The 27,848-nt window shown below is 58.5% G+C and overlaps 1 protein-coding gene across 4 annotated transcripts in view; it reads left to right on the top strand.

The window, feature by feature from the left end:
• The window catches only part of NFATC1 (nuclear factor of activated T cells 1), a 108,835-nt gene that overhangs the window by 10,407 nt on the left and 70,580 nt on the right, over positions 1 to 27,848 (top strand). For all 4 annotated transcript variants that reach the window (XM_079783669.1, XM_079783671.1, XM_079783672.1 and 1 more), the window contains exons 2-5: positions 3,465 to 4,563; positions 15,425 to 15,584; positions 25,269 to 25,471; positions 26,968 to 27,140. In XM_079783669.1, the coding sequence (XP_079639795.1) occupies positions 3,465 to 4,563; positions 15,425 to 15,584; positions 25,269 to 25,471; positions 26,968 to 27,140 (1,635 nt within the window). The remainder of the gene's footprint in view (positions 1 to 3,464; positions 4,564 to 15,424; positions 15,585 to 25,268; positions 25,472 to 26,967; positions 27,141 to 27,848) is intronic.

A 27,848-nucleotide genomic window follows, 5' to 3' on the forward strand; every position in this document is an offset into this window, starting at 1 on the left:
GGGCACCCCCACTCCTGAAGGAGGAGCCTGGAAGGGTGTACTGCCAGCACGCTCCGGGCGGTTTAGCACCCGCTTGGGACCAAGACGCAGTCGTCTGGTCCGTAGTGAAGAATGCCAGAGCGAAGGCAGGCAAGCCTCTCTCTGACCTACTCTTAATGTTGGGACAAGTCAAACAGAATAGAGCTGTTTGTTGGAGTCTAATTACTAAACGTCCTGCCCTGTAGGTATACAATTCCGTTTCACACTTGCTTTGCTAATATCCTACGTACTGATCATTTAACAATAATAACCGTAATCACACAGTGACAGGATGGGGCTTCGCTCTTGGTCGGACTGGCTGATGTCGACTTTACCTCCAGTCGCATGGATTTGTCGACAGACACCTGCCGGCCGCGGGGACGCTGATGTCCTTTTATTGAACTGGCAGATCTGGGGGGACACTGGGGCGTGTTGGGCCGCCACGGAGAGGACGCGGGATGGGAACGTGTGGACGTGTCTATGAACACAGGAGAGTGCGCGCTAAGTTGCACGTGGCTGTAAAGCAGCATTATTTACCAAGGCCGTCTTTAGACTCCCTTTGGAAGGAATACAGGTAGCATGTCGTCTCCCGGTGACTGAAGGAGTAAGATTTCCTTCTGTGGGGCTTGCCTGCCCTGGCCTGGTCCCTCTGGACAGCGCCCAGGCCTGGCCTCTTCCTGTCCAGCTCAGGCGCTCTCTGTGGTGTTTGTCATGGCTCCGGGGGGGGGGGGGGGGGAAGGCCTCTGGGTCCCTGCCTGGCGCCTGCACACGGGATGCAGGGACATCCCCACTGAGAGGTCACCATGACCCCGGTGCCTGGGGCCTCGGCAGCTGCAGCCCCCTGCCACCTCCTCCTGAGGAACCTCCGCCAGGAAGTGCCTTTCCAGGGTTATTAGCTTCTTGTTGGCGTTTTATAAATACCATAACCAAGTTTTAACATCTGATTTCGGTTTCTGTGTTGCAAGTGTCAGTGACCAGCCCTGGCTGGTGTGACTCAGTGGTTAGAGCATCGGCCCGTGCACCGAAGGGTCAAGGGTTCCATTCCCGGTCAAGGGCTCGTACCTGAGTTGCAGATTTGATCCGTGTCCCGGTCAGGGCACGTGCGGGAGGCAACCAATCGATGTGTATCTCACATTGATGTTTCTCTCTCTCCCTCTCCTTCCCTCCCACTCCCGCTAAAAATCAATGGGGGAAAAAATATCCTCCACTGAGGATTTACAAACAGCAAAAAGTGGTAGGGAGCATGTGAGGGTGCTGTGTGTGCCGGGGTCACTACATGTTGGTGGCATGGGCGTGGCCGTCCAGGACTGGCAGCAGAGCTGGGCACTGGCATTGGAGTCAGGCCTCCCCGGTCCTCTCGCCCTGTGGACATGAGGCTCATCCTTTTTTCATGTGACTGTCCCCGGTGTCCCGCTGGTGCCTGGGAACACACGGGGCACCGGCTGGCGAGGACCAGCATGTTCAGGACATTGCACTGTGGACGTGTAGCTGCAGGGCCTGACAGGCACACCCCGAGCATGAGGCATCCCTGCTGCTCCAGCCTCTAACTTTCTCAACCGTAGCTTTGTTTTCTCTTCCTTGTCACGCCTCTGTGTCCCCCGGGGGCTCTTTGGAACCTGGCACCCGTTTTGAGCATCTGGAACACTGTTGCTCTCTCTCCAAAGGGCTGCTCGCAACACAGGGTTGAAGCGGCTGTGGGTTCTCCCCAGGCTGCCTGGAGGGGCCGGGCCTGCAGTCTTGGGAGCAGCCAGTGTTTTTACCAGGGGGATTTAGCACCATCGAAGCAAGAGCCTCTCGATGGCAAGGATTATAAGACTGGATTATCGAGGGCGGTGGATGGCTGCTTTTGGAAACGAGTGGGTACAGCCTGTTAGGTGTCTGCACCCATTCCTGTTAGCAAGGGCCCTGGGTGTGGAGCAGCACCCTGAAATCCAGCATGCTGGTGTCTGACACAGCACAGCCATCAAATAAGACGTCTTCGGTGGGTCACCGCGGCGGGAGCCAGGATAGAATTTCCTTGTGGGTGTTTCCATTATTTAGCGACCTGGATATCCGCTCTACCGCACACAATAATACAGAACAAAGACATTACAACAAGTCTTTTCAAACTGGAAATCCAGAGTGGCTTTTCTGGTAAAAATTACTAATTACACTAGTAATGATTTTTTAAAATATCTTGTTGAGGTTATAATTAGCATATAATGATTCTTAAATCCAGCTGTGTGCCAATATTATCTGCTTTGTTTTTATTAAAGGAGGGATTTTCTAGGTCATGAGCCACCATCACAGCTTATATGAGAGAAACCCCAGAATCTGCTTCCATCCAACTCTTGGGGTGTTTTCTTTGTAGCTGGTGATTAGAGCAGCTCAACAGTGACTAGTCTGTTAAAACCTCTTTACATCCACAGGTCCCTCTATCTAAACCCACTACTCAACCCACCCACCTATCCATCATCTATCCATCCAGTCATCCACCCATGCATTCAACATCTATCCATCCACTTATCAACCCATCCATCCATCCATCCATCCACCCACCCATCCATTATCTATCCATCCAGTCATCCATCCACACATTCATCATCTATCCATCCACTTATCCACCCATCCATCCATCCATCCATCATTCATCCATCCACCCACCCACCTCTCCATTCACCCACCCACTCACCCATTCATCTACCTGTCCATCCACCTATACGTCCATCCATACATCTATTCATCCATCCATACATCTGTTCATCCATCCATTCACCCTCCCATCTATCCCTTCATCCATCCATCTATCCATCCATCCAGTTATCCACCCCCCTGTTCACTATATCAATTCTTCAATTCATCTATCCATCCACCCACTCACCTACCTACCCATCTGTTATTCAACTATCCATCCACCCACCCATCTGTCAAACGAATTGAGCACCTTTTATGTGCCAGGCACAGTCCTAGGCTCTGAAGACAGTGAACCACAGTAGATTGAGGCAGGCAAAGGCTCCAGCCTTCAGGGAACTTAGTTTTCTGCTGGTGAAAGAGATGAGGCACAAGATGATGATGAGTACTAAGGAGAGGAAACCAACTGGGGAAGGGCTCATTCAGAATTCTGACAGAGCTGTTGGGGAGGCAACTTTTGAGCAAAGAGCAGGAAAAAGCAGGGAGGCCATTGGTGCTGCTCTGGGAGGAAGGATGTTGGGCCGAGGGCAGCCGAGTGAGGGGCTGTGTGCTGGAGTGGAGACGGGGGAGGCCGGGAAGGGTCCCAGGAACCGCATTGCCTGGACAGGTTCCCCCGGGGAGGCCATCGGAGCAGCGTGAGCACCGCACTGCTGGGGGTGAGGCCTGGAGCTGTGCGGAGATGTGGGACCCGATTCTGAGGCTCACGGGGCTGTGGGTTTGCATGTTTGATGACTGGCCCCCTCATGTCATCTTTCCCTTTTCACTTTTCCTTCCAGAGCATTACAGCTATGTGTCCTCCACTATCAGTCCGGGCCTGCCCCTGCCCACGGCGCACCCCTCACTGCCAGTGCAGTGCCACGACATGCAGACGTCAGCCCCCGGCCTCTCAGCCATGGCGGCCGCGAGCCACCCCGCGGGGTACGGAGCCGCTGTGGACGGCGGGCCCTCGGGCTACTTTCTGTCTTCCGGCCACGTCAGGCCCAATGGAGCCCCGGCCCTGGAGAGCCCCCGCATTGAGATAACGTCCTACCTGGGGCTGCACCACAACAACAACCAGTTTTTCCACGACGTGGAGGTGGAGGATGTGCTTCCCAACTCCAAACGCCCCCCTTCCACCGCCACCCTGAACCTGCCCAACCTGGAGGCCTACCGGGACCCCTCCTGCCTGAGCCCGGCCAGCAGCCTGTCCTCGCGCAGCTGCAACTCCGAGGCCTCGTCCTACGAGTCCAACTACTCGTACCCGTACGCGTCCCCCCAGACGTCCCCTTGGCAGTCCCCCTGCGTGTCCCCCAAGACCACAGACCCCGAGGAGGGCTTTCCCCGAGGCCTGGGGGCCTGCAGCCTGCTGGGCTCCCCGAGACACTCACCTTCCACCTCGCCCCGCACGAGTGTCACAGAGGAGAGCTGGCTGGGGGCACGCACCTCCAGGCCCTCGTCCCCGAGCAACAAGAGGAAGTACGGCCTCAATGGCCGGCAGCTGTCCTGCTCCCCGCACCACTCCCCCACGCCGTCCCCGCACAGCTCGCCGCGGGTCAGCGTCACGGACGACACGTGGCTGGGCAACACCACGCAGTACACCAGCTCGGCTATCGTCGCCGCCATCAACGCCCTGAGCACCGACAGCAGCCTGGACCTGGGCGACGGCGTCCCCATCAAGGCCCGCAAGACCGCCCTGGACCACTCTCCCTCGGTGGCGCTCAAGGTGGAGCCAGCGGGCGAGGACCTGGGCACCACGCCCCCCGCGTCTGACTTCCCGCCGGAAGAGTTCCCCCCGTTCCAGCACATCCGGAAGGGCACCTTCTGCGACCAGTACCTGTCGGTGCCACAGCACCCGTACCCGTGGGCCCGGCCCAGGTCCCCCACGTCCTACGCCAGGTGAGCGGGTGGGGTGGGCCCAAGGCTGGAGGCGAGCGTGCAGGTGCCACAGGGCTCGAGCTCCTGCACCTCCGAACCAGAATCGCCTCCCCAGCACCGGGGTTTGCTGCCGCTTTGGGGAGTCTCGTCTTTAGCAGCATCACCCATCTCAGCCCTCCATGTCACGTGGCTCTCTCCCTGGTGTCTCAGTGTCCAAATTGACGTCTTTTTATAAGGACACAGTCATAGTGGCTGCAGCCCAGCCTCCAGATCTCACTCACCCCCTGACAGGCCCACCTGCAAATAAATTCACATTCTAGGGAGTGGGGTTAGGGCTCCTGCATACAGAGTCTGGGGCACACGGAGTTTACAAACACATGCGCTTGGCATTTGTTTTGCGAAACCAAACGATCCCGGTCCTGTTTGTTTTCGCCTCCCACTCACCCACTTCCCGTCTCCACCTTATTGCTGTCAGCGCGGGGTGCAGATGGGCCTCAGCGCAGCACTCCCGAGCGAGCAAGCTAGTGGCAGCCGCTCCCTGCCGTGCCCACGTGCCCACGCTGTTTGGAGAACAACACAGCCGCCTCCTCCCCAGAGACGCACCAGTCCCTGCAGGCTGGTGACGGGGAGCTCAAGCATGTTCCCAGCCTCCCGTCTTGGGTTGTTGATTTTTCTCTTGAACGGCGTGTGGGGCCGCTGGGGCTCAGCTGGGTCCGCTCACTCAGCCCGGCGTCTTTATTTTTAACTGAACAGCTTTCCCAGCAGGTGGGCCGCTAACGACCCTGGGCGCGTGCAGCCCCGGCAGCATTGTGACGGGGCGTGAGGCGTCCGCCCGTGCCTCCCATGCATGGCGCCGTGTGACAGGGGCGGCGGCCGCCTCAGGAGGAAGCCCCTGTGACCTCCAGGAAGAGGCCCTGCGTGGGGTTTCGAGGGGTGAGCTCAGTGTTTGGCTGGAGGGATTCTGGAAGCGAGATGGGCGCAGGGCCCTGGCTTCCCGCAGGGCGCCCGGGGCGAGGAGGGTGAGCAGGAGGGCTGGGCGCTGCGGGACCCTCCCGAGGAGACCTGACAGGTTGTCAAGCAGCCGGTGCTGATGGTTAGGAGTCAGGATTCAGAGAGAAAGCAAACACGAGCACTGACTTTCCTTGACGTGCGTTAGGGCGCGTCCCTGCTTTTATCCCCACGTCTGCTTCCAATGTATAAAGTTCAAAAGGCTGGTATTTTCAAAGGTATCGTCGAACAGACGTATCTCAGAACCTGGGATTAATGAATGGACATGGGAACTTAAAACCCATTTGGAGGCGTTTTTTTTTATAAATTTGAGGCTGGTTATGCCTGATGCGCTACTTTATGGCTTTTATGTGAAGAAGAATGAGAATGTTCAGAAGCTAACCGCCTCCAGTCCGGAGCCGCCCACGTGTCCCAGTGTATGACCTTCTGCGTGTTCCTGGACCACGAAGGTCATAGGCAGTGCCATGGGCTCCACTCCAATCTGGACATCCAAGGCAGAGTGCCGTCGGCAACAGATGGCAGTAACCGTGCGCAGGAAGATGACCGTAGCGAGGGGGTGTTAAGAAGTTGTAAGAACCCAGGGAAACCCTGCGTGCTAGTTGTCAGGGGGGCTGGGACCAAATACCAGACTGGCTCCCTCGAGACCTCCCTCCTGGGCGTGTGGACACTCGTCAACAGCCTGTCTCTCCTTTGTCCTCCTTCTCTGTCTGTCTCTGTGTCCGAATTTCTCCCACCGAGGAGGACGTAGACACTTGGGCCCGCCCAAGGACCTCACTTTGTAACTTGATCCCCTGTAAAGGCCCCGAGTCCACACCGAGGTCCCGGGGCGCGGACTCCATGACCTGTGAATTTGGGGTGAGGCGGCCTCTCCCTTCTAGGTGCACTGGCGTGTTCCCGGCGGGTGGCCGTCTGCACGACCAGCCCGTGTTTATTTAATTCGCGGTCGGAAAGCAGGTGCCCTTCGTCCCTGTCATGCCTTGGCCGCCGGACCGCTCTTTATCTCTTGGTTGCAGAGCGGAGTCCGGTGTGCCGCCCCTGACATTCCTGTGCGCTCACAAAGCCCGAGGCAGGCACGAGCCGCCCCTACGGGGTGAGGCTAACCTTTCCCACCGTTGGGGCCCCATAGCCAATATGTTTCCTGGTCCCGGCCGTCTGTTTCCCTGCGACCTGTCCCCTGGTGCTTGGGGGCAGCGAGGCCCTGTGGAAGCCAGAGGGGAGGGCGGCCAGACTTCCTTCCCGAGAAAGTGCAGCCAGCGCCAGACGTCAGCAGGTCAGCCACGCAGCGGACACTGCTGCCATGATGGTGCGGTCTGGGCGGGGAACCTGCCACCTCCAGCCCCCGCCCTCCGTTCAGGGCCTCTGTACCCGGTTACTCGTGTCCCCCCAGGAAAAGGGGCATCAGTGCCGGTGAGCCTGAGGGCGCTGTGGCATCGTTTCCCTGCTGGGTGGGCAGAGCGTCTGGCAGGCCCATGGGGTCAAGACGATGCTGACTTCTTGCTTCAGTCGGATTTGATAGAATTTCATAGTTCTAGAGTTCAGACTTGCTTAGAGTTCAGTGGAATGACGCTTCTGTTCTTCGAGCTCAGGCAATGCACGGAAATTACCGCTGACTCGCGAGTTCCCCATAAAAAATCAGAGTTTTAGTGTCCAGGTCAGGCCCCGAGCCTCTTGGGAAGGCGAGGGGATTCTTCCCGCCCCACTTCTTTCTGCGGTGATGGCGCTGCTGCTGATGGCGGCGTCCCCGGGCCCACCTTGTTACAAGACGAGGCTGCCCGTGGGCGCGAGAGGCTGCCCGGTGCAGGGGCCCCGAGGGTGCAGGGGCCAGGGCGGCGGGCGCGTCTGGGGCCTGTGACTGCATTTGATGTTTTCTAGGTGGTATTTGCAGACGTGCCTTTAGCCGGTTTCCTATTAACCTAAAGGGGCTGAGCATCTGCCACGGGCGCTGGATGGCGTCCGAGCCCAGGGGTCGTCTCCGTGCATGAGAACGTTTAGTTTCTTTCTGATCCAGGTCATGGAAAGTTCCAACTTCGGGGGTTTAATGTCTGTAGCGCCGGGACCCCCCTCTGAATCTGCCGGGAGCGAGGCAGAGTCACGTGAGGATGTAGACATAACGCTGGTTTTGGAAGGCGGAGCGTGTTCCGTGCGTCTTGTCTGATGAGGTTCCTGGGCGAGCAGCTGGCGTTTTGACTTTCATGCTCACAAAACACGAAGGGCTGCGATGAGCTTGACGCACAGTGTTTACTCAGAGCCGAAGGGTTCGGTGGCCTGGGGACTACGTCCAAGTCCATGGATTTTAGATGTTGTGCCTTTTAGGTTTTGGGCTGTGATATGTATGATTTAAGAAATATTCGTAACTTTTGTGCTAGGCAAAAGTGTTGGCTTCCAAGCTCTGATAAAACTGCTGAAGCCTGCTGCATTTATACGTTATCTGACTATTTTCAGATTTATCCCTTTAGAAGCATATGTTCTAAAGTCAGGGTGAGATTAAATAAACCCGTAGGCGAGTCACCACTCCAGCTGGCAGGTCCTTCCACAGAGGTCTCCGCTCCGGCCGGGCCGTGTGCCTCGGTGGTCCGTGTCAGGCCAGCCCACCCCACCCCGGGCAGCAGGATGTCGCTTCTGGGTTTTTTTTCCTTTCCTGACCCAGCGGAAGGGGCACGGCACCTGCACGCCATGAGAGGAAGCTCCCTGACGGTCTTTGGGGGGGGGGGGGGGGGGGCCCGCGGGGACACAGTTGGAGTCGGCACAGCTCCGAGTGCCGACAGGACGGAGCTCAGAGTCCGGGCCCCTTGCTCAGGCCCCTGGTTCGCCCGCGCTAAAGCCTGTGGTCACCTGGCTCAGAGCTGCCCCTCACTGGGTCCCTGCAACCAGAGACCCGGCTAGGTGTCCATCTCCCAGGAGCATCCTCTGGGGCAGGTGGGACCCCAGAGACGGAAGTCCCCACGAGGCCCAGAGACTCAGCCCAGCCACAGCACTTTCTAGAGGGTGAACTTGGTGTTGGACGAGCAGGAACCGGGGGCTGTGTGCTGTTGTTGGGGGCATGGGAGACGATGGTGTCCACTTGTGCACGAGCACGTGTGAGGTTGGGGGGAACGGAGCTAAGCCACGTCCCTCTGAGCCAGCTCGGTAGCGTTCAGGCAGCTCACAGCTTTCTTCCTAGCAGCTGTGAGCGGGTCCAAACACCTTCGCTCTGGGTTCCCTGCTGAGGGGATTCTGTGAGTGTCAATTATTAGGAGAAAGAGGGACCGCGGCACTTCTGTGTCCTGGACAGGATACAGTAATTCGGATCTTTGTGGCTTTACACTCAGATGTTTAAGTCGAGCTGTTGAGATCTGAAATGCTGCCTAGTATCAGAGAATAATCCAAATGCCAGACGAGTTACAGCCGTGCGACTGGCCAGTACCTGGTCTGCCCTGCTCGTGTCCCTGAGTGCGTGCCGGGCGGAGGCTGCGCTTGGGTCTCACGTGCCCGACCTGGGCGCCTCTGGTGCCCAGTGTCGACATTTCCCCCCCTGCCCAGAGGTGGGAAGGATGTGTCCAGTGAGGACGTGTGTCACTGACCGCAGGCAAAGCAGAGCAGGTTCTGCGCCGACCTTTCCCTCCGAGCAGAGTGGTGGGGAGGGCCCTTCACCGTGGAGCCTGCAGAGAGCCCCGTGGCCGACGTGCGCCCGCGCCCTGGGGAAACCAGATAGCGCCCTGCCTGGGAGATTAAAATTTAATCGGGAGACGGCGGTTGTCTCCCGTTAAAACTAGACCTTCCGTGTAATTAATGGGACTTGTTTGCCGGTGTTCTTGGGTTCCTGAGCCAAAGTGGTTTTGTTGTTGTTGTTGTTGTTTGCTAATCCTCACCATAGGATATTTTTTGGCTGATTTTGAGGGAGTGGAAGGGGGGGGGGGAGGGGAGAGAGAGAAACATTGATATGTCACATCTATTGGTTGCCTCCCACACCCACCCTGACTGGGGCCGGGGTCAAACCTGCACCCCAGGGACATGCCCGTGACTGGGAATAGAACCCGTGACCCTTGTTGGGCAGGCCGACGCTCCGACCACGGAGCCGCGCCAGCCAGGGCCGAAGTGCTTTTCTATGTCACAGTGCGGTTGCTGTTTTATCAGTGCATCTAAAATGCCGCTGGAAGCTGGGCTGACCCAGGTACAAGGTGGCTTTCAGTAAAGAAAGCGATGAGATTTCCTGTCGAGTCCAGGCTGCTCTGTGCTCTGATATGACCTACATGTGGGGTATGGGGTGTGGGATGTGGGGTGTGGGGCGGACCCACGTCCGTGGTGAGGACACCATGCAGAGAACAGGGAAGGGCCGAAACGGCTATGTCGGCCGAGCACCACGAGGATGCAGCTGTCGGGCGTCTCTAAGCCGTGGCACCTACAAGCTTGTTTCTGTAGACACAGCCCCGCCGGCCCGTGAGGAGCAGGCTGTGGTCTGTGCAGAGGGAGACGGTCACACACTCAGGGTCAGAGGCGGTGGCCAGGCAGCATCCCGGGGTTTCGTGTGTGTGGCTGCTTTACCTTTCCGGAGGCATTGTTGAAGGCCTGTGCGGGGACAGCTCGGTTCTCTTCTGGGTGCCCAGGGCCTGCAGACCTCACCATAGGATCTCCAGAATCGGAGGTTGCATCTCAGGCCCTGGGTGGCACGCGGGGTGGTCGTGCCCTGGGAGGCCCTGCGCAGCGTGGAAATGCCTGGCGTCCGCCCGAAAGTCGCTTTCCACGGGTGAGTAGGAGGTGTGGGGTGGGCACCTGTGCCGATGCCCTGTTTCCCTGGAGCTCAGGGCTCTGCCTGTCGGAACGTGTGGTCCGGGGTCAGAGGACACCAGCGAGGAGGGGCCAGCGTGAGTCAGAGCTCTCCTGTCGCAGGGCAGGAGCCCAGCAGGTGAGCAGTCAGTGTCCCCAGGTTCTGCCTCTGGGAGCCTCCCACCCCCAGGTGTAGGGAACGTCCCAGGTTATTAGAGGCATCGCTTTCGGTGGGAAGAGCCTGCCTTTGTGGGTCAGGGGGTGGCTGAGCTGGGTGGTTCGGGTGCAGCTCTGCCCACAGCTGCCTCTGGGGACCCAGAGACCCTGCCTCAGTGGCCCCAGAACTGTGCTGATCCCCGTTTTTAAACGAGAGAGAGAGAGAGAGAGAGAGAGAGAGAGAGAGAGAGAGAGAGAGAACAGACTAAACAAGAGGCAGCGAGGAGCCTCCGGCTGCCGCCCTGAGGAAACGGCGAAGGTTCGGCCCGGCTCCCTCCGGCGCTGACTCCCCTGCGGTGGATTTGCGCCCTGCCAAGTCCAGAGTGTGTGGCTTCGGCGCCGTTAGCCGTGTCGGCGCCATGAAAAGGCTCTCCGGTTTCCTCAGTGGCAGGACGTGTGGGCTTCACCTCTTAGAAAACTGAGAACGGAGAGGTTTTACCCAAACGGCTGAAACTGCCTCCCCGCTGGGTTCCTACCACGGAAGGAAAACCTCTCACCCACAGGGGTGATCTGAGACTCTCACTGAGCTCAGCGGGTGGGGCGACTGACGTGAACGTGAGTCTCAGACCTGGGGGTGCAGCCGTGTACAAGTGGGTGCCCCTCGCTGAGACCGGCAGGGCTGTGAGGGGCACGGGGCGGCTGGCTCTGGAAACAGTGTATTGTGTGGGGTTATCCAGGGAGCCTTCTCCACTGGAGAGCTCTTAGGAGTGTGGGTCAGCGAAGAGACAGCCGGGTTCTGAAGCCCTCTGAGCGGAGGTGGTGGAGATGGAGGACCGAGTCTGGCAGGGGCCGCTCGGCGTGTCCTTCTCTCGCGCCTGGGGCCGTTCACTCTCTCTTACGAAGGATGTTGAGCTCGTGGTCATTACAGACACATGGCAACTAGCTCCGGGTCGGCCGGTCTCAGCACCCCTCCGCGCCCCCCCCACCTAGTGTGCCCTGACGTCTTTTGACCTTTTCTCTAAACGTTCAGTGTGAGATAAAAGACGGGACTCGTTTTTAGAATTATGGTCCCGTAGCTATCATATTAGATACCAACAGTAACTTAAAAGTAACCCCTTAGGGCCATCGAGCGAGCCGTGGGCTCCGGCCCGGCCTCCCTTCCTCACCGCCGCTGAGGCACACGGTACCTTGACGCTTTGCTCCCCGAGTTCAGCTGGGATGAAGCCTGGCGCTTCCCCGGGTTCTTCGGGTTGCCACGCGCCGCCTGGCTACTCGTCTGTCCCGTGTTCCGTGTGTTTTTCTCAAATTGGTGCGGGATCTGGGGGATTGCTGGGATTCTGGCTTCGTGTTTGGCCACTTGGTGAGTGCCCTCGGGCGGCGGGCGGGCCTGTGTCTCTCTCCCTGGCCACTGAGGAAATGGCCTGAAGGTGGTTTTCAATTTTAAATCGAGAGGCTCGGTTTGAAGGTCTGGCTTGTGCCTGCTCTGCCCCCTCAGTCCTGGGATCTCAAGGGGGTGGGGAGTGGGGCTCTGCCAGTCCAGGGGCCCGAGAGGAGTGGGACGGCTCATGAGCCTGAAGCACCATCGTCAGCAGTGAATTGTCCCCAGGCCACCGGGTTCTGAGTTCTGGGGTACACCTGCCGGTCTCAGTATTGGTTCCCATGGGTGGGGGTGCGTCTGAGCTTCCAGGTCCCCCGTGCGGGTGGGGAGGCAGGACCGTCGCAGGGAACGGGGATGCTGAGCTGCATCTGTGGAGACCGTGGACGTCGGCGAAGGGTCTGCACAGAGAAGGGTGTCCTGTGAGCCCCGGGGGCTCCACGAGCGGAGCAGGGCCTCACGCGGGTGCTGCTGCGTACCTGGCTGTTCATGAAACCCTCCCGCTGCTGACAGACCAGCTCCCCGAGCGGGTGGGCAGCCGGGGCTGGATAGGAAGAAGCCCTTCCTGTGGGTCCCCACGGCCGACTTCTCAGATGCAGCGGAGGGGGTGGGCAGCCGGGCAGCCGGGTGGGAAAGCGTGGCCCCTGGTAGTAGATACAGACGGAGGAAAACCCTGAGTGCCTCTCCCATTTTGGATCACCGTGTGTAGGTGGTCTTGCTGCTACTGTGAACAGTGTTTAAAAGAATCCTTCACACGTTTTCTATGTGAAGGAAACGCAAAAGCTCAATAAAAAATGAAAGGCTTTTCTCATGGGAAACGGCGGTCACAGCAGCCCCGAGAGCAGGGTGATTCAAACCGGGAGCGCCCGCATCTTTTCCACCTGGGGAGGCCGCGCCCACGCACAGCAGACTCCGGGCAGCTATGACTCGCTTCCCTGTGTTATCACCGGAGGCGTCCCCAGCGAGGGGGCAGGGCTGGCGCATCACTGGCAGAGACCGGGGAGCCAGCGGGGCCCCCCTTCACCTGGCTCCTGCCCGTGACCCCAAGGGTGTCAGTGACAGTGACAGGCACTCCGCACGGACGGGCGGACTCGAGCCGGGGCAGCTGGCCAGCCCTCCGGGAGGTGGGGATGATGTTAGTAGAACCTGCTCTGATTCTCACGCACAGGCCCGACGATCAGCATTTAAAAACGTTTTGTTTTGCAAGAATCCCAGATTCACAGAAAATGGCAGAGATCCGTGTCCCCTTCCGCCAGCATCCCTGCAACCAATGTGTGTGTGTGTGTGTGTGTGTGTGTGTGTGTGTGTGGTGCCGCGGAGGAGACCAGGGTACGGAGGACAGGCTGTGTCCCAGCTTTTCTTAGAACCTTATCCATCTCCCAGCAGCTGAGCGAGGTGGTGTCACTGTCACCCACATTTTACAAGGGAGGAACCTGAGCAAGAAGTCAGGAGACAGATGTAATTCCCCGGAAGCCGCCCGGCTGGTCCGGAGCAGGCTTTCTCTGGAAGAGCAGCCGCGAGGGCTCTGCAGGGTCGGCCTTCGCGGCCTCGGACCTGCCCCTGGGCCCTGCGCCAGGCCAGGCCCGGCTGGCGCCTTTGGGGAGGAAGGTGTTCGAGACTTTGCAGGTCCAAGGCGGCGTTAGCCAGCCCTGCGCCCAAGACCGTTCCCGATCGGTCCTCCGCGTGCGTGACGCGTGTTGTGGTTTTGAATTTGCTCCTCACACGATGCTCACAACACCACGTCCCACTGTTTATGAAATCATTAGCTTTTACCTTACAGGTAACCACAGCGGCCCGGCGTGGTGAGCACCGTGTGCCGCAGGCGACCCTGTAGGACAGTCACCATCCCTCCGGAGTGGTCTTCGCAGACCCCAGAGGGCAGGCTGTGGGGATGGGCTGGGCCTGGAGCTAGGGGCCTGGGGCCACGCTGCCTTTAATAAAACGCAGGGTAAGAAATCAGGACGTGTGGAATCTGGAGATTTTCAGCAGTGCTCCTGCTGGTGGCATGGAAATATTTACCTTCATTGTTCTTATTTATTTATTTATTATTATTATTTTTTTTAATCCTCACCCCAGGATATTTTTTCCTTTGATTTTTAGAGTGTGTGGGGAAAAGGGGAGAGAGGGGAGGGGGGAGGGGGAAGAGAAACATGGATGTGAGAGCCGGGGATTGAACTTGCAACCCAGGCACGTGCCCTTGACCAGGAATCAAGCCCAAGACTTTTCGATGGGCAGGCCGATGCTCCAACCAGTGAGCAACACCAGCCAGGGCACGTGTGACTTCTAAAAAATTGAATGAAGCGGAAGGCGACTTGGAAGCACAGACATGTCTGTTGAGCCAGCAAAGCCCGAGGCTGGGGCTGACGTTCCTGACGGCAGAGCTGGGGCGGGGCTGCGAGGAGGGAAGAGGGATGGCCGCGAGTCACCGCAGCGCCCAGCCGCCGGCTGGCACGTTTCGCCCGAATCAGAGAGACACTCGCACTTTATGTGGAGCTGCCACGTTCATGCTGAGCATTTCCAGGCAAAAGCAATCATTTTAATCGTCCACGATACAGTATCTGTTTTGTGAACCATTCTAACTTTAAATTGTGCACACAGCGTGTGGCTAACTTTCAGCGAGACAAGAGCACGTTCTTCACACAGATTCATTCTGGAACATCCAAGTGCGAAGCAGTCTCTCTAGAAGACACGTTGCCCTTCACCCACGAGTGAGGAGTTAACTTCCTCCTCCGTTCCTCCCGCCCCCTCACCATCTCTCTCTCTCTCTCTCTTTTTTTTTTTTTTAATTTTCTGGGAATCAGATGGACCTAACTTTTTATTTCTTTTTTTTTCTATTTATAGTAAAAGATAGTAGTCTTGTTACCTAGGTCAGCAGTTTATACACAGTAATGCAACATAGAAACTCTAGACGGAGGTGCTGTCTTCGGGTCTCGGTGGCCCTGACCTCTGCCCAGTGTCTGTCTGGGAGTTGGGGGGAGGCACGCACTGTAAACAGTCACGACTGCGTCCCCTCCCCGGGCCCCTCGGAGGCCTTCGTCCCTCGTGTGGAAGCCTGGTGCTCGGGTGGCTCCTGGCCGTGTTGTGGGACACGGAGCAGGTGATGCAGGAAGTCACCTGGGAAATGCCCACCGGGGAGCTCTCCCTCGGCTGCTGTTTAGTGTCACTCAGAGGTGAGCCTGGTTTCGATGGTGGTGGCGCCCGTGACTGGCATTTCTCTCATTCTCCCGCTCACGCGTATCTCTCCCACTTTTGTTGGCCAAGTTCCAGGGTGGAATGTCTCCAGAGGTGACTGAGGTGGTGCTGAGGGAGAAACAGCCTGAGCAGGCGTCCCTCTGTGGGTGGGAAGATGTCCCGTTAGCCTGGAGCCGAGCTCCTAGGGAGGTTCCGCCGTTCAGCGGGCCTGACGCGCGGGAGTAAAGGGCTGTGAGGTCCTCCACGGGAGATGTTCCCATCTTATCCGGGAGCCTCATCGCGAAGACCCGCCAGGCCCTGGCCACGTGCCCCAGTCGAATGAGCTGCCTGTGTCAGGACGTGACCTCGCTGACGGGGCGAGGGGGCGCCGTGTGCGCGCGGGTCTAACGCTGTGCTGTTCTCTTCCAGCCCGTCTCTCCCTGCCCTCGACTGGCAGCTGCCGTCGCACTCGGGGCCCTACGAGCTGAGGATCGAGGTGCAGCCCAAGTCCCACCACAGAGCCCACTACGAGACGGAGGGCAGCCGGGGGGCCGTGAAGGCGTCGGCAGGGGGACACCCCAGCGTGCAGGTACCGGCGTGCTCACCTGGGTTTCTCGGGTCCATAGGCAACTTTGTGGCGACCGCTAGCATCTCTTCCTTGTCTCTCTTTAAAAATAAGCTGTCCCCTCCCAACTGGTCTCGCAAAATGCTTTGTGTCTGGTGAAGGCCTGGTTTCCCCCGTCCCTTAGAGGCTGAGGGACACCATGCAGCTCCTTTTGCTGCCGCTGGTGGGTCAGCTGCAGTCATGGTGGGGCAGGGGCTCTGCGGCAGGCCGGTGCCACCCCCTCACAGCCCTTTGGAGGAAATAGGGTTTAGGGTTAGAGCTGGTGTCCGGGGAGCACCTTGGTCACCGTGACAGGGACAGGGGTCATCTGCCGCCCTAACCTTGTCCCCCTGCTTCCCCCGGGGAGCGGGTCTGAAGGCCCCGGCGGGGGGGGCTGTGGGCAGGCATCAGCATTTCCCTGGATCACACGTCACCTAAGAAGCTGTAATCCCCGCCCCTCCCCGTCCTCCTCCCCCGGACTCTTGGTGTGACCATCACGTTGGGGGTGGGCGGGCCTCGCCCCAGAGCTCCAGGCCATGCGGCGATGACAAGAACGTTTCCCCGAGTCTGTGCCCACCACTGCCGCGCCCGGCCCCGCTATCGGGGATGATGCCAGCGGGCGCCCGTGTTAGGCTTTATTCCACTGAAATAAATAAGAGCTTGGGAGGGAGGAGGGCACGCAGGCCAACGCGTCGGCCAGCACGACAATCAGCGCCATCAGGCAGGCGCTGGGGCGGCACTCAGCCCCGCGGGGACGGTAGGTGGCCGTGCACTTGGCACCGGTTAATACCTGCCTGGTTAGCTGCTCGACTCGGCGCAGCCGGTGACATTTTAAATTGCCGCCTCCTGGGGGAGAAAGGTCAGACACGCCTGCGTCCAGCCGAGCTCCACGGCTGCAGGCATTTAACTCCCTTTCTGGCCACAGTTTCCATGGACGATCGTGGTTGTGGCTGAATGGGAGAGACGTTCCGGCCGCGAGAAACAAGGAGAAAGCAGCGAGAACTGAAAGCCCTCCCGCTGCCTGTGAATGCCGGCGAGGGGGGACGCGGGGGACGCGGGCGATGTGGGTGCGGCCGTGGTGCTGTCCCTCACCGGTGGCTGAGGACTGTCCCAGGGGAGGGTGCGCAGAAAGTCGGTGTCCACCTTCACCCCTTAAGTGGCCTGGGCCATCAGTGTGAGAGCTCGGAGCACTGACACCTTTTGGGGGAATTATAAAAATTTAAAATAGCCTCAGGAATTAGTTCAAATTAAAGGACGGCCAAGTGGGAGGGCCTGGCTCTGTGTTTAAACAGAAGGGACAGCCCCACCCCCCATCGGCGCCCGAGCACAAGGGTCAGGGCGTCTGCAGCATCTCGTCGTGAGGAGCTGGTCATTGAGGATTTTCGGCCCCCTCGGTGGTGCCAGTGTGCGTTTGCGTCTGTGCAGGTGTGAGGCAAGCGTGAAAAAGAAGGGATTTGCGGGGGGCTCTTTCACGGTTGGTGGACCACAAGTCAGATAAAAACTGAGTTTGCACACAGTTATAGAACAAATGGAGATAAGGCCCGCCTCGTGGTGTGATGGCTCGGTGCCCACAGCCCTGCCCGGCACGGGCACCGTGTTGCATGTCCCCCGACACCAGGACCCACACCCGCACCCTCGCCTCCTTCAGAAATGGCAGAGATCGCAGGGCCTTAGCCCGACGTGACCGGTCGCTGTTCTGATCAAACCGTTGTCACCACGGATCGAGGGAGAGCCACCCAGCGAACCCAGGAGCTCCCGCCGGATAAACGCGCTGTCCCGGGAGCCTCCGGCTGTCAGACCTTCCACGTCGCCGAGAGCTTGTCCGGGAAGTGAGCCCACGATCTTCTGCAGGAGGGGACGCCGAGCGAGGACACGGCCGCTTCTCCAGCCTCAGTGACGGGGGAGCTGTCCCACAGCCCCTCTGCTCTGCATCTGCGACAGACGGGTGAGGGGACACAGGCCACGTGGCTCACCCAGCATCGCCCAGTGGGGTGGGGTCGAGGAGTGTGCAGGACGCTTTCCACACTCAGGACTCTTCCTGGACTCTCCAGTCACCGACAGCACTAGGAGGCACCTTGGGGAGCCCGAGGGCTGCTCACTCTGCACCCGCCCACCCATGACCACGGCACGCGGCACGGCTCTGTGGAGACAGCAGTGGCTCTGGGGAGGGGCAGTTCCGCCACCTTCTCGGGGACAGGAAAGCAGAGGGGTCGTTGCCTGGGTGGACGGCAGGAAGATGCCTCTCCAGGGAGACGGGCAGGCTGGGCCTCTCCCGGTGTTTTTACTAATAAAGCAGAATTGACATCCCCGAGGAGCCTGGGTCTGGTGCCACACCTTCTTCAGACGAGAACACGGAGGCTCCGGGAGGCTGACGGGGTCACCGAGCCCCTGCCGTTCATCTCTTCTCTGTCCTGTTTGCCTGAAGCCCCGCCTCCTGTCATCCTGCAGCCTCCGTCCAGGCCTCCTTCGTCCCTCTGCTCTGCCGTCTGCACGTGTCCCCGTCCCCAGAACGCCACTCACGTGAGCGCGTGGTGGGTGAGCATCCAGAGAGCCCGTCTGGGGTGTCCTGTGTCCCTGCTTCTGTCGGGGCTCGAGGAGCCACCCGGGGAGGCCGCTGCTCTCTGACCCAGGGGTCAAAGGGTGAAGCTCTGTTTACCAAGTCACCAAAATAACTTTCCCGATAGCATCTAGCCCATCACGCAGGAGGCCGGTGTGTGAATAATTAATCCGTCATGGAAACGTGAAACACAGCGAAGGCTTTGTCGATTCCTGAACAGCATTTTAGGTTTGCTGGTCAGTTATGAGTGACCACGTAACCCCTGTCCGGCTGAGGAAGAAACCGGATCCAGAGCTGGGGGCCAGGTGAGCCCTGCTGGACTCGGGCCCCACCCTGGCCAAGGGGATCCCCCCAGCCTCAGGCTTGGGCTCAGACAGGGTGGCTGTGCCCTGCATGGTTCCAAGGGACTCCCTTTAATTAGGGCGCCTGGCGTGTAGGCTTAGTGTTGCCCCTGTAGACCAAGGCAGATATCTTTCTGTCGTACTGACACTTGATAGCTGAAACCACAGAATGAACACAATTGCTTCTTGTCTGATGGTTCAAGTCAGCATCTCTTATCGTTTTCATTTTATAAAGTTCCCCCTTTCCCCTCCCAGGCCCTCCCTCCCGCCCCGGGCTCGTAGGGGCGGCTGAGTGCTCAACACTGTAAGACTCAGGCCCTGGGGGGCTCGAATCCTGGGACAACTGTGACTCCCTGTTATCCACTGTCCACAGCACGTGTATTTACCCACAGCTTCGTTCCACTTTCCATCCATTTGTCCACAGCCGAGGCAGGACTGTTAACCTGGGAAGCCAGGGGTTCACAAAGCCAGGGACGTCGATATCACTGAAGTAAACCACTATTTCATGGCAAACCCTAGGTCCACCTTGGAGCCAAGCTGCAGGTCTGCTCAGGGCCCGGCATGGGGGCCGAAGGCCAGGCTGTGGCTTTAAAATGAAGGTCTGAACCCAACCAGACACCCGTGCCCACCCCCCACCCCCACCACAGCCACATGCTGCTGACCTGCCTGGGGCGCGGATTAATTTTTCATGGGTCGGCCTCAGCCGCTGGGCATCTGCCCTCTACTCTTTCACAGCGTCCAGGCAGGTGGTCAGCTCCTTCCAGGCTACGTCCCCGCGAGCCCGAGGATTGCGCCCTCGTGTGCGGCCTCCGTTGTTGCTGTCCGGCGCTGGTGAGGACTTGGCGTGTTCTTTCCTCCCTCCTGCAAAGCCGAGTGGCTGTGAGTGGCGAGGTGGAGGCCGGTGACAATAATGAGTGGGGCGAGGGCCGGTGGGCCGTGACCTTCACCCAGAGCCCCGGCGTCCACCTTTGCTGCATTCAAAGGCTGTTGTGTGTGTGAGGGAGGGGCCCCGGGTGGGGGGACATCACCTCCTGAGCTGCTGTTACATAACTGTCCCTGAGCCGCTGTGGGCTGCGGCGCCCGAGTGCCGTCGGCCTGGGCCCGGGTCCGGGTCGCTGGGCACACTGTCCCAGCAGCTGGCCACGGCCTCACCTCTCGCCGAGAACACAGGGCCCCCGTCCGGATACAGCACTTTGCTCTGTGTCAGCATCGAGACGGGCACACAGTCGCCCCTTGACCGGCCACTCAGTGGCTGTCCCTCACAGCACTCGGTGCCAGGGGAGGGGCAGCTGACGGCAGGCTGGTGTCTGGCCTGTGGGCATTGGGCATCTGGCCGGCATTGCCCACGTACCAGTGCGGGAGCCCCCGTGAGGTCTCCGGGGCCCGGCCCTGCCCTGACTCAGGGATGGCAAGCACAGGCCGGGCATGGCTTCCAGAAGGCTCCCCTCTGTCCCCCTGCTCACCAGGGTGGCAGCCAGCCCTCCTCCTGGGGCAGTTGATTTACAGTCTCGCCCTCCGACGACTCCAGGGGCACAGCTGTCATGACCTCTGACCCCACGAGCTTTGCCTCTCAGGGCTCCTGGGGCCTCCGCCCCTGCCAGGTCTGACCCTCCCGCCCCGCATGGCCGTGGCATTCAGGCCCGCGTGTGAGCCGGGCAGCCGCGGCATCGGGGGAGTGGCCTTGTGAGGAGGCACCACCTGGCCTCACTCTGCCACAGGCCCCTGTGTGTCCGAGCATCTCGTCTGGTTCACTTGCCCCAGGGCCATCCCGCCTGCTGGAGACCTATGGCTTCTTGTTCTTTTGTTTTTGTGTCTAGAAATTTCCATATGCCTCAGGGAAAGCTCTGGAAAGTGGGGTCTGAGGAAACACCAGGCATCGGAATGAACCCGGCGCTGCCCGCCGACAGCCCAGGAACAGGAATTAGATGCCCTGGGCCCTGGTGGCGACAGTGTGGCTGGGGCCTGAGCCACAGAGCCAGGCCGGACATTTCCTCTCAAAATCCCATCACGACCTTCCATGTGGAAGCCACGTCCCATCCTGGGACACCGGGGTGGAGGAGGAGGGACTGGAGTGAGACGGGACACCCTGAGACGTGGATTCCGGGGCATCCCAGCAGGCAGAAGAGAGGCCACCGCAGGGGGGACGGTGCCTCCCCTGCATGGAGGGCGTGGCCACGCGCCTGGGTGTCCTCACACGTCACGACCCGTGCCCCCTGTGGAATGAGAAGTGCAGGCAGTTTTGAGTGCATGGTTGGCGAGGAGAGGCCTTGGAAGTGTCACTCACTGTGGAACGGAGCTGCGTGCGGGGGGGGGGGGGGGGGGGGGGGGAGGAGTCGGAGCCAGGCAGGCGTGTGCTTTGGAAGACAGCCAGGGTGGCCCAGCTGCGGACAGAGGCCCGCGTGCCACGTCTCTGGCATTTCGGCTTTTCAAATATTTACGCAGTTAAACTCCCTGAATATGGTCCTCACTTATTTTCTGCCTTTTCAGAAAGGTAGAAAAATGTCACACACAAAACCCAGGAAACTCTAGGAACGAACTCTTTTTCCTGCAAGAAACATCGTGCGGCCTCTTGGAGCCTTTTTGTTGCCGGAACCCAGTCTGTGACTTGTGTGCAGTTTAAAAACTGTGGCTGGAAGGCTTTCGTGTCCTGGCGATTTACACCATTTCATTTTACGGCACAAACCTGGTTTTGTCTGAGAGAACACGCGTGGTCTGACTCAGTACTAAAGCAACGTCATCCACAGGGACCGCTCTCAGAAGTAAGGTGACACTTTGTGGTGTAAACTCAGTGTGGACATTGGGTCATTGCACACATGTGCATACGTACACACATGCAACACACACGTTTGCACATGCATACACACGTACATGGTGCACACCTATACACATGCACAACACGGTGGGAGCTGGGAAGAGTGGCCCGCCGAGACACGAGTCACTGAGACCAGCTCTGCAGGTGAGTCCTGGCTGGAGCTGCAGATGCACAGCCAGCTGTTCCCGCCGTCCCACGGGGAGTTCCGCGTCCTCCCGTCACTCGCTGTCACCGTAGGACGGTTCCCCTGGGCTGACTGGGCCCAGAGCCAGTGCCTGCATCCTCATCCCTGCACATCTGCGCACCCTGGTGCCCAGGCACATGCACATACGCGTGTACACACATCACACCTGCACACACACCAACCAGCCTTGTGAGGAAGTGGGTATCAAGGGCCCTTCATCTGGCGGCTTTAACCTGCAGGTCATCATGAACCGGGAGGCTGCGGCCCCTGCAACTCACTTTGACAAATGCAGAGCTCACATCCTGCCATTAAGGTTCTGCCTGCGCCACGTTTAGCAGGTGCCTGGGGAGGCGTGGCCCAGAGGGTGGGGTACGGTGCCTGGCCTCACGCGTGTTCTCGCACAGTTTGGGGGCTTTTCCTGTGACTTTTGGCTCCATTTTGTTGCCACTGTTTTATTCCTTTTTTCTAGTTTTCCTCTTTCCTTAACAAGGAGGCAAGGAATCGGTGTCTTTACAACTGTCAGCTGTGCTTTGACGATCACATGTCACAACAGCAGGCCCCTCCCCCCACGGACACCGGCCCCAGATGGGTTCATGGCCACCCCCGTCGCTCACGGTCCCGGAATGGGTGCTAGAAACTGTGATTTCCCTCTCCATTATCTGGCAGAGACATGGTGGGATGTAGGAACGCTGCTCACGGAGGAGGAGCCCCTCTGAGCCTCACTCCCCACGACCTGTCCCTCGCCACCGCCTTCGCCGCGAGGCCCGGCCTCCTGTGCAGTTGGCAGCGAGGATCTGGGGACTGCAAGTGTAATTAATGTGACGATGCTCATACAACAAACAGCCTCTGAGTTAATCCATAGCAGGAACATTTGGGTAAAAAGAAGTGAAACCCTTTTCTGAACTGGATTGTCCCTCCCTGCATAGTTCCTTTTGGCATCAGGTGAAGACACAAATGTTACATCTGGGTTAAATGCGTAATTTCCCTTTGCTCCTGGGTCAACGCTCAATCACTGAGCCACACTGGCTGGGCCATAATTTCCCTTTGAACAGACTTTTCATGAAGATTTCCTTGCTTAGCTTTTGAGTAAACCAACTAAGAATGGCTAATTGAAAAGGAACCAATTCCCCTCAACTAGTTCTTTGTTCACATGATACGGCCTTCCTCTGTATGTGTGTATGTGCACGTGTGTGCGTGTGTGTGTTTGTGTATGTGTGCATGTGTGTGAATGTGTTGGGGGGCGTGGGCTTGGGAGCACCGCTTGAATTTCAATATTGAATAAACTTGACCTCAATCTCTCCCCTCACCTGTCATCTCCCGAGTAAGTGCTGAGCTAAGCACAGGAGCTAAAAACAAACATTTTTATGTGTAGAAAACTCGGTAGCTCTTACACCTTGAAATGGAATAATGCATTTTGTTTAGCATAGAGAGGTCATTGTTATGACAGGTAATTTTATAAATATTATCCTGACAGATACTATAATGTGCCAGAGGCTGAAAACCATGCAGTGCAACGTGTGAAGTATTTAAATTACTTTTCTTAAAATGAACTTCATGTTTTAAATAATAGATGTTTACCTTCCAGGTTAAACCCTATATATTCCCATTTTCACTGAAATAGCATGTTTTTAAAAGGCTAGTTATACCCACAATCCATTGCATTCCACATACCATCTGATCATCTCCACAGTGGGAGTCCCTGGGGGGTTTTAAATTGTCATTTTCAAAACTCCTGACCCTAGCCCGGCCGTGTCAGGCCAGCGGGACTGCCTCCTGGCTCTGTGGAGCTCGCCTGAGCCGCACGAGACAAGGTTTAGGCCAAAGACTCATTTTCTTGCATTAAGTTTACCAAATAGTACACAGAATGGCAAAATTTGTCTCTTAATCAATCTCTGATTTAAATGTAATATTTTCTGATTATAAAATGTAGGCTTGGGTCCAGTGTGGAGTTAGGTTTCTTAGTAAGTTCACTAACCTGGCAAAGACTGGAGTCACACTCCCAGAAGGAGGCGGGAAGGCGTGGCCCAGACAGTGGGCTCAGTCTCCTGTACTGACTGCCCACAGTTCCCGTGCAGCTCCTGTCTGCACCTGGGGGAAGGTCTTCAGTCCACAGGGGACACACATCGTTTCTGCAGGTTAAGAGCCACCTGAGGTGAGTGCCAGGTGCTGGCGGGTTCCCTGTGGGACCGGGGAGGTCTGCCTTGGTGTTCACCTGCATGCGGCCAGGAGGAGAGCACGCGGACGGAACAGGTGAGGGAGAGACCACCCCACGCCCCATGCTGAGCACAGCTCTCTGTTCCTGCCAGCCTCTCCGGTTCCATGTGGAAACTCAGGTGTGTCAGCTGCAGGTGGGAGACGCGCTCCATGTGTGTGCACAGGCCTTGCACACTGTCCTTAGTCCAAACGTGTCAGAGACGTGAGGGTCAGGATGACACTCGGTTATTTCAATATGAAAGGACCACTTTGAGGTCGATCACGTCGGCAGTGCTCAGGACTGAGGCACAGGCAGACAGACAGAGATAAGACTAGAATACACACCCTGCAACCGGGAGTGCAGTCTCCCCACCACACACAGGGCTCCCGAGCGGCTGGGGCTGCTGAGTGTGCATGTGAACGTGTGTGTGTGTGTTGTAGAGCCTGTATGTGCACATGCGTGTCTGAATGTGAATGCCTGTAAGTGTGTGCATGATGAGTGTGCATGAGTGGACTGTCCCCTGTGGTTCAGACTGGGGACCTGTCTGCACTCACCCTCTGTGCACCATCCTCGTCTGGCCCCGTCACCTCTCCCCGGGGGCGTTCAGAGCCTCCTGCTCCATTGGCCACAGCAGGGGACAGGTGTGGTCTGTCAGCATTGATGGGCGGCTTCAGAGTGCTCGCCAGGACAGCATAGACCAGGCCCTGAGCGAGCCCGTACTGGGTGTCTCGGAGCCGCTGGGGAGTTACTGGAAGCTGCAAATGCATGCATCTCAGGGGCTGCAAATTGGTCTGTGCGTGTGACAGCCTGTGGATGGTGTCACGGGGGCGAAACTGAAAGAACTACTGCTGTTTCCACTGGTCCCGCTGAAGGGGGCCGCCTGAGACAGGGAGAAGGATCGTGTCCCGTTGGGCGCTTGATTCTACCAAGCAAACGGCTTAGTCTTAGCGTCGCCCAACTTTCTGATGGCGCCGCCCAGCTGCATGGGGTCCTCACAGCTGTCACTGGCCAAGCGGACACAGGGTGTCCTCGCAGGCTGTGGCGCACATGGAAGGCAGGTGGGTCTGAGGAACAGGCAGCCGCCACCCGAGGGACCCGTGTGCTGGGAGGGACCCGTGTTCTGGGAGGGACTGTGTGCTGGGAGGGACCGTGTGCTGGGAGGGACCGTGTGCTGGGAGGAACTGGGGCTCCTTCCCACCTGCCTGTCCTGCAGAGAAGACAGCACAGCTGTGAGCATCGTCACTGTCCTCATCCTGCATGCTGTTCACAGCGGTGGTTGTGGCTGCACATGTGCATGTGTGTGCACACGTGTGAGTCGGTACGTGTGTGCCTGTGTGTGCTTGAACATAGGCAGCAGTGTTGAAAGCCTGCATGTCCCCAGCTGCCCCAGGACCTGGGGGTAAGGAGGCCTTTCCAGGCTCCTGGTTTCATTGTCACAGAGAAGCAAGGGGCCGAGGGGGAGAGACTAACCCCGAGCACCTGTCACCGTTTTCCTTTTGAATTCGACTCTGCTTATGAAAGTTTAATTGCTTCTGAGCGGCCTGTGCGCGGGGGCTGAGCGGGGTTTTCTTCTCTCGCCAGCTCCACGGCTACCTGGAGAGCGAGCCCCTCACGCTGCAGCTGTTCATCGGGACGGCGGACGACCGTCTGCTGCGGCCACACGCCTTCTACCAGGTCCACCGCATCACGGGGAAGACCGTGTCCACCACCAGCCACGAGGCCGTCCTCTCCAACACCAAAGTCCTGGAAATCCCACTTCTGCCAGAAAACAACATGAGAGCCATGTAAGCACTGCCCGCCACACGGTCTGGGTGCTCGGGGGCGCGGCTGGTGTGTGCTCGGCGTTCGTAGCCCCCACATCCCACAGCTCAGTAGACCAGTTCGTGAATAAACTTCACAAAGATTAATGACGATTTTTGTCTTTCTGGGGTTTCAGCCAGTTAAACAGCCCTGCAGCTGTGAGTAACCCCCCTCCCCCAGTGCCTGCCTTCAGCTCCCAGACAGGACCCAAATTGGAGGGACAGTTAACCTGCAAACATTGAACAATTACAGAGAACACCGTGTCTGGGCCATAGTCTGTGGGCCACAGTCTCTTGGAGTCCTTGATGTGTAGTCAGCTCTGACTCGCTAGTTTAGAGTTGAGGCTTACACGCCTCATATCTGAATGGGGCCTGTACTCATGGTTTCATGAATCCTCTAATTGAGTGACTGCCGGGGGCTATGCATATCACTCCTGAGCTGTGGACGCCACAGAGAAAGAGACCACAGTCATCCCACGGGATTTACATCCTGCTGGGCCCCAGGGTGGTGTATCAGAGCTTGGTGGCCTCTGGAGGTCAGGATAGTGTCCCTGAGGCAGAAAGCTGGGTATGCAGGGAGACAGCATGTGCAAAGGCCCTGGGGCAGCAGAGTTTGGGGTGTTGATGGGGACAGTGTGGGAGGTAGAGCAGGCCAGGCCACAATGTGTAGGACTTTGAGTGGAATTTTGGTAAGTTTTGTAATGAAACCGTTCAAGTTGAAAACAGAGGGAAAGTTTTCTCTTCTTGTGGATTTTTCCCAGATGTGCCCACACCTCTGAGTTCATTCTCAGCCCCTGGGTTTAGTTCAAGAGCTGGAATCAGTTTCCCACAGACCAGGCGGTCGGGTGGTCGGAGAGCCCATGGGTCCTCAGCAGCAGCAGCTGTGACTTCGGTGAGAGCCGTCCAGGTGCAGGGACACACCTGGAGCCACCGCTGGTCCCCACTCCGCACCAGTGGGCCAGGGCACCGCCGGCTGAGTGTCTGAGCGTCTGCCTCCTCCAGCTTCCTGAGAGGAAAAGTATCCGTTTCCACCCGACAGTCTGTACACAGACTGTTGTGCTGGAGTCTAGTGCTCCGTGAAGCTGAACAAAATCATATAAAGCTGTAGGAAATTCGGGATCTTGAGCTGAGCGATGGGGCTGCTGCCAGAACCTTAAATAAATGAGCTTGGCTCCGAGACGGAGCGGCAGGTCCTGACTCTGGGTTCCCAGGGCCGTGTCCTGCTCGGGTGCCTCCAGGCCACGCACTGGCCGACGCTGTGGGCCTGCCCGTGTCTGTGCGGGTGGACGACGGGGGACCACGGCGATAGGGACTTGGCTGTCTGCACGGCCCCCCTCCCATGCCGGGGTAGACGGCAGGGTGTGTCCTGTCCCCAGTGTGTGTCTGTCCTGCCGGGTGGGCTCGGGCGGGTGGAGCAGCGAGGACGGGCGTCCTGCCCGTGGGGTGGGGACCGGCAGGCAGTGGACTCTTGTTTTGGGCAGCATTGACTGTGCCGGGATCCTGAAGCTCCGGAACTCGGACATCGAGCTGCGCAAGGGGGAGACGGACATCGGCAGGAAGAACACGCGTGTGAGGCTGGTGTTCCGGGTGCACATCCCGCAGCCCAGCGGCCGCACGCTGTCGCTGCAGGTGGCCTCCAACCCCATCGAGTGCTGTGAGTATCCCGTCATGCCGACAGCGCATCCTCACCTTTTGTACGGCCCTGAGCGGTGGGTTCCATCCGCTAACACGTTTTCCTGGGCAGTCTTGGCACGCCCCTCCGTCTGACAGTCCCACCCCGTGTGGTGACGGCAGGCACGGGTTAGCAGCGTCGGCGCAGGGCCTGGACCGGTCCCAGCACTGACAGGGGAGCTGGGGGGAGGGGGGTAAAAGTGAAAGGAAGTTTGTCTTGAAACACAGACCCCTGCTGTGGTCGAATTTGTGTTAGCCCCTCCCACGGGATGTTGGGAAGCTGAGTGAAACCCAGCGTCCCCTGGTGGTCCTGCTTCCGAGTGGTCTGGGGTCCTTCCTCTTGCGATGGTTTTACTAGTTTTTGTTAGCAAATTGGGTGCCCTACATCCCCACAGCCTTCTCTCTGCCCAGGAGCGGGACCCCAGGCTGGGTCTATTGAGGTGCTCCCCAGGAAACCCGGGGGGCCTGCCCACCCACCAACCATGTCAGAACCACTCCTGCTTCCCTCATCTCGGAATGACCCGACCCAGCCCCAGGTGTGGGCTCTCAGGAAACTCACCAGTCCTCACGCTCACCTGCCCCCCCATTTCAGCGGAGGGCCTTGGTTTGGTTCCTTCATTGCCCACGCTAATGTCAGGCCAACGCAGGGATGGGGCTCCTCTCGCACCCCGGCCCCTGCCCTGTGACGGTG

The sequence above is a fragment of the Cnephaeus nilssonii genome (assembly GCF_951640355.1).
Source record: "Cnephaeus nilssonii genome assembly, chromosome: 11".
Taxonomy (NCBI): domain Eukaryota; kingdom Metazoa; phylum Chordata; class Mammalia; order Chiroptera; family Vespertilionidae; genus Cnephaeus; species Cnephaeus nilssonii.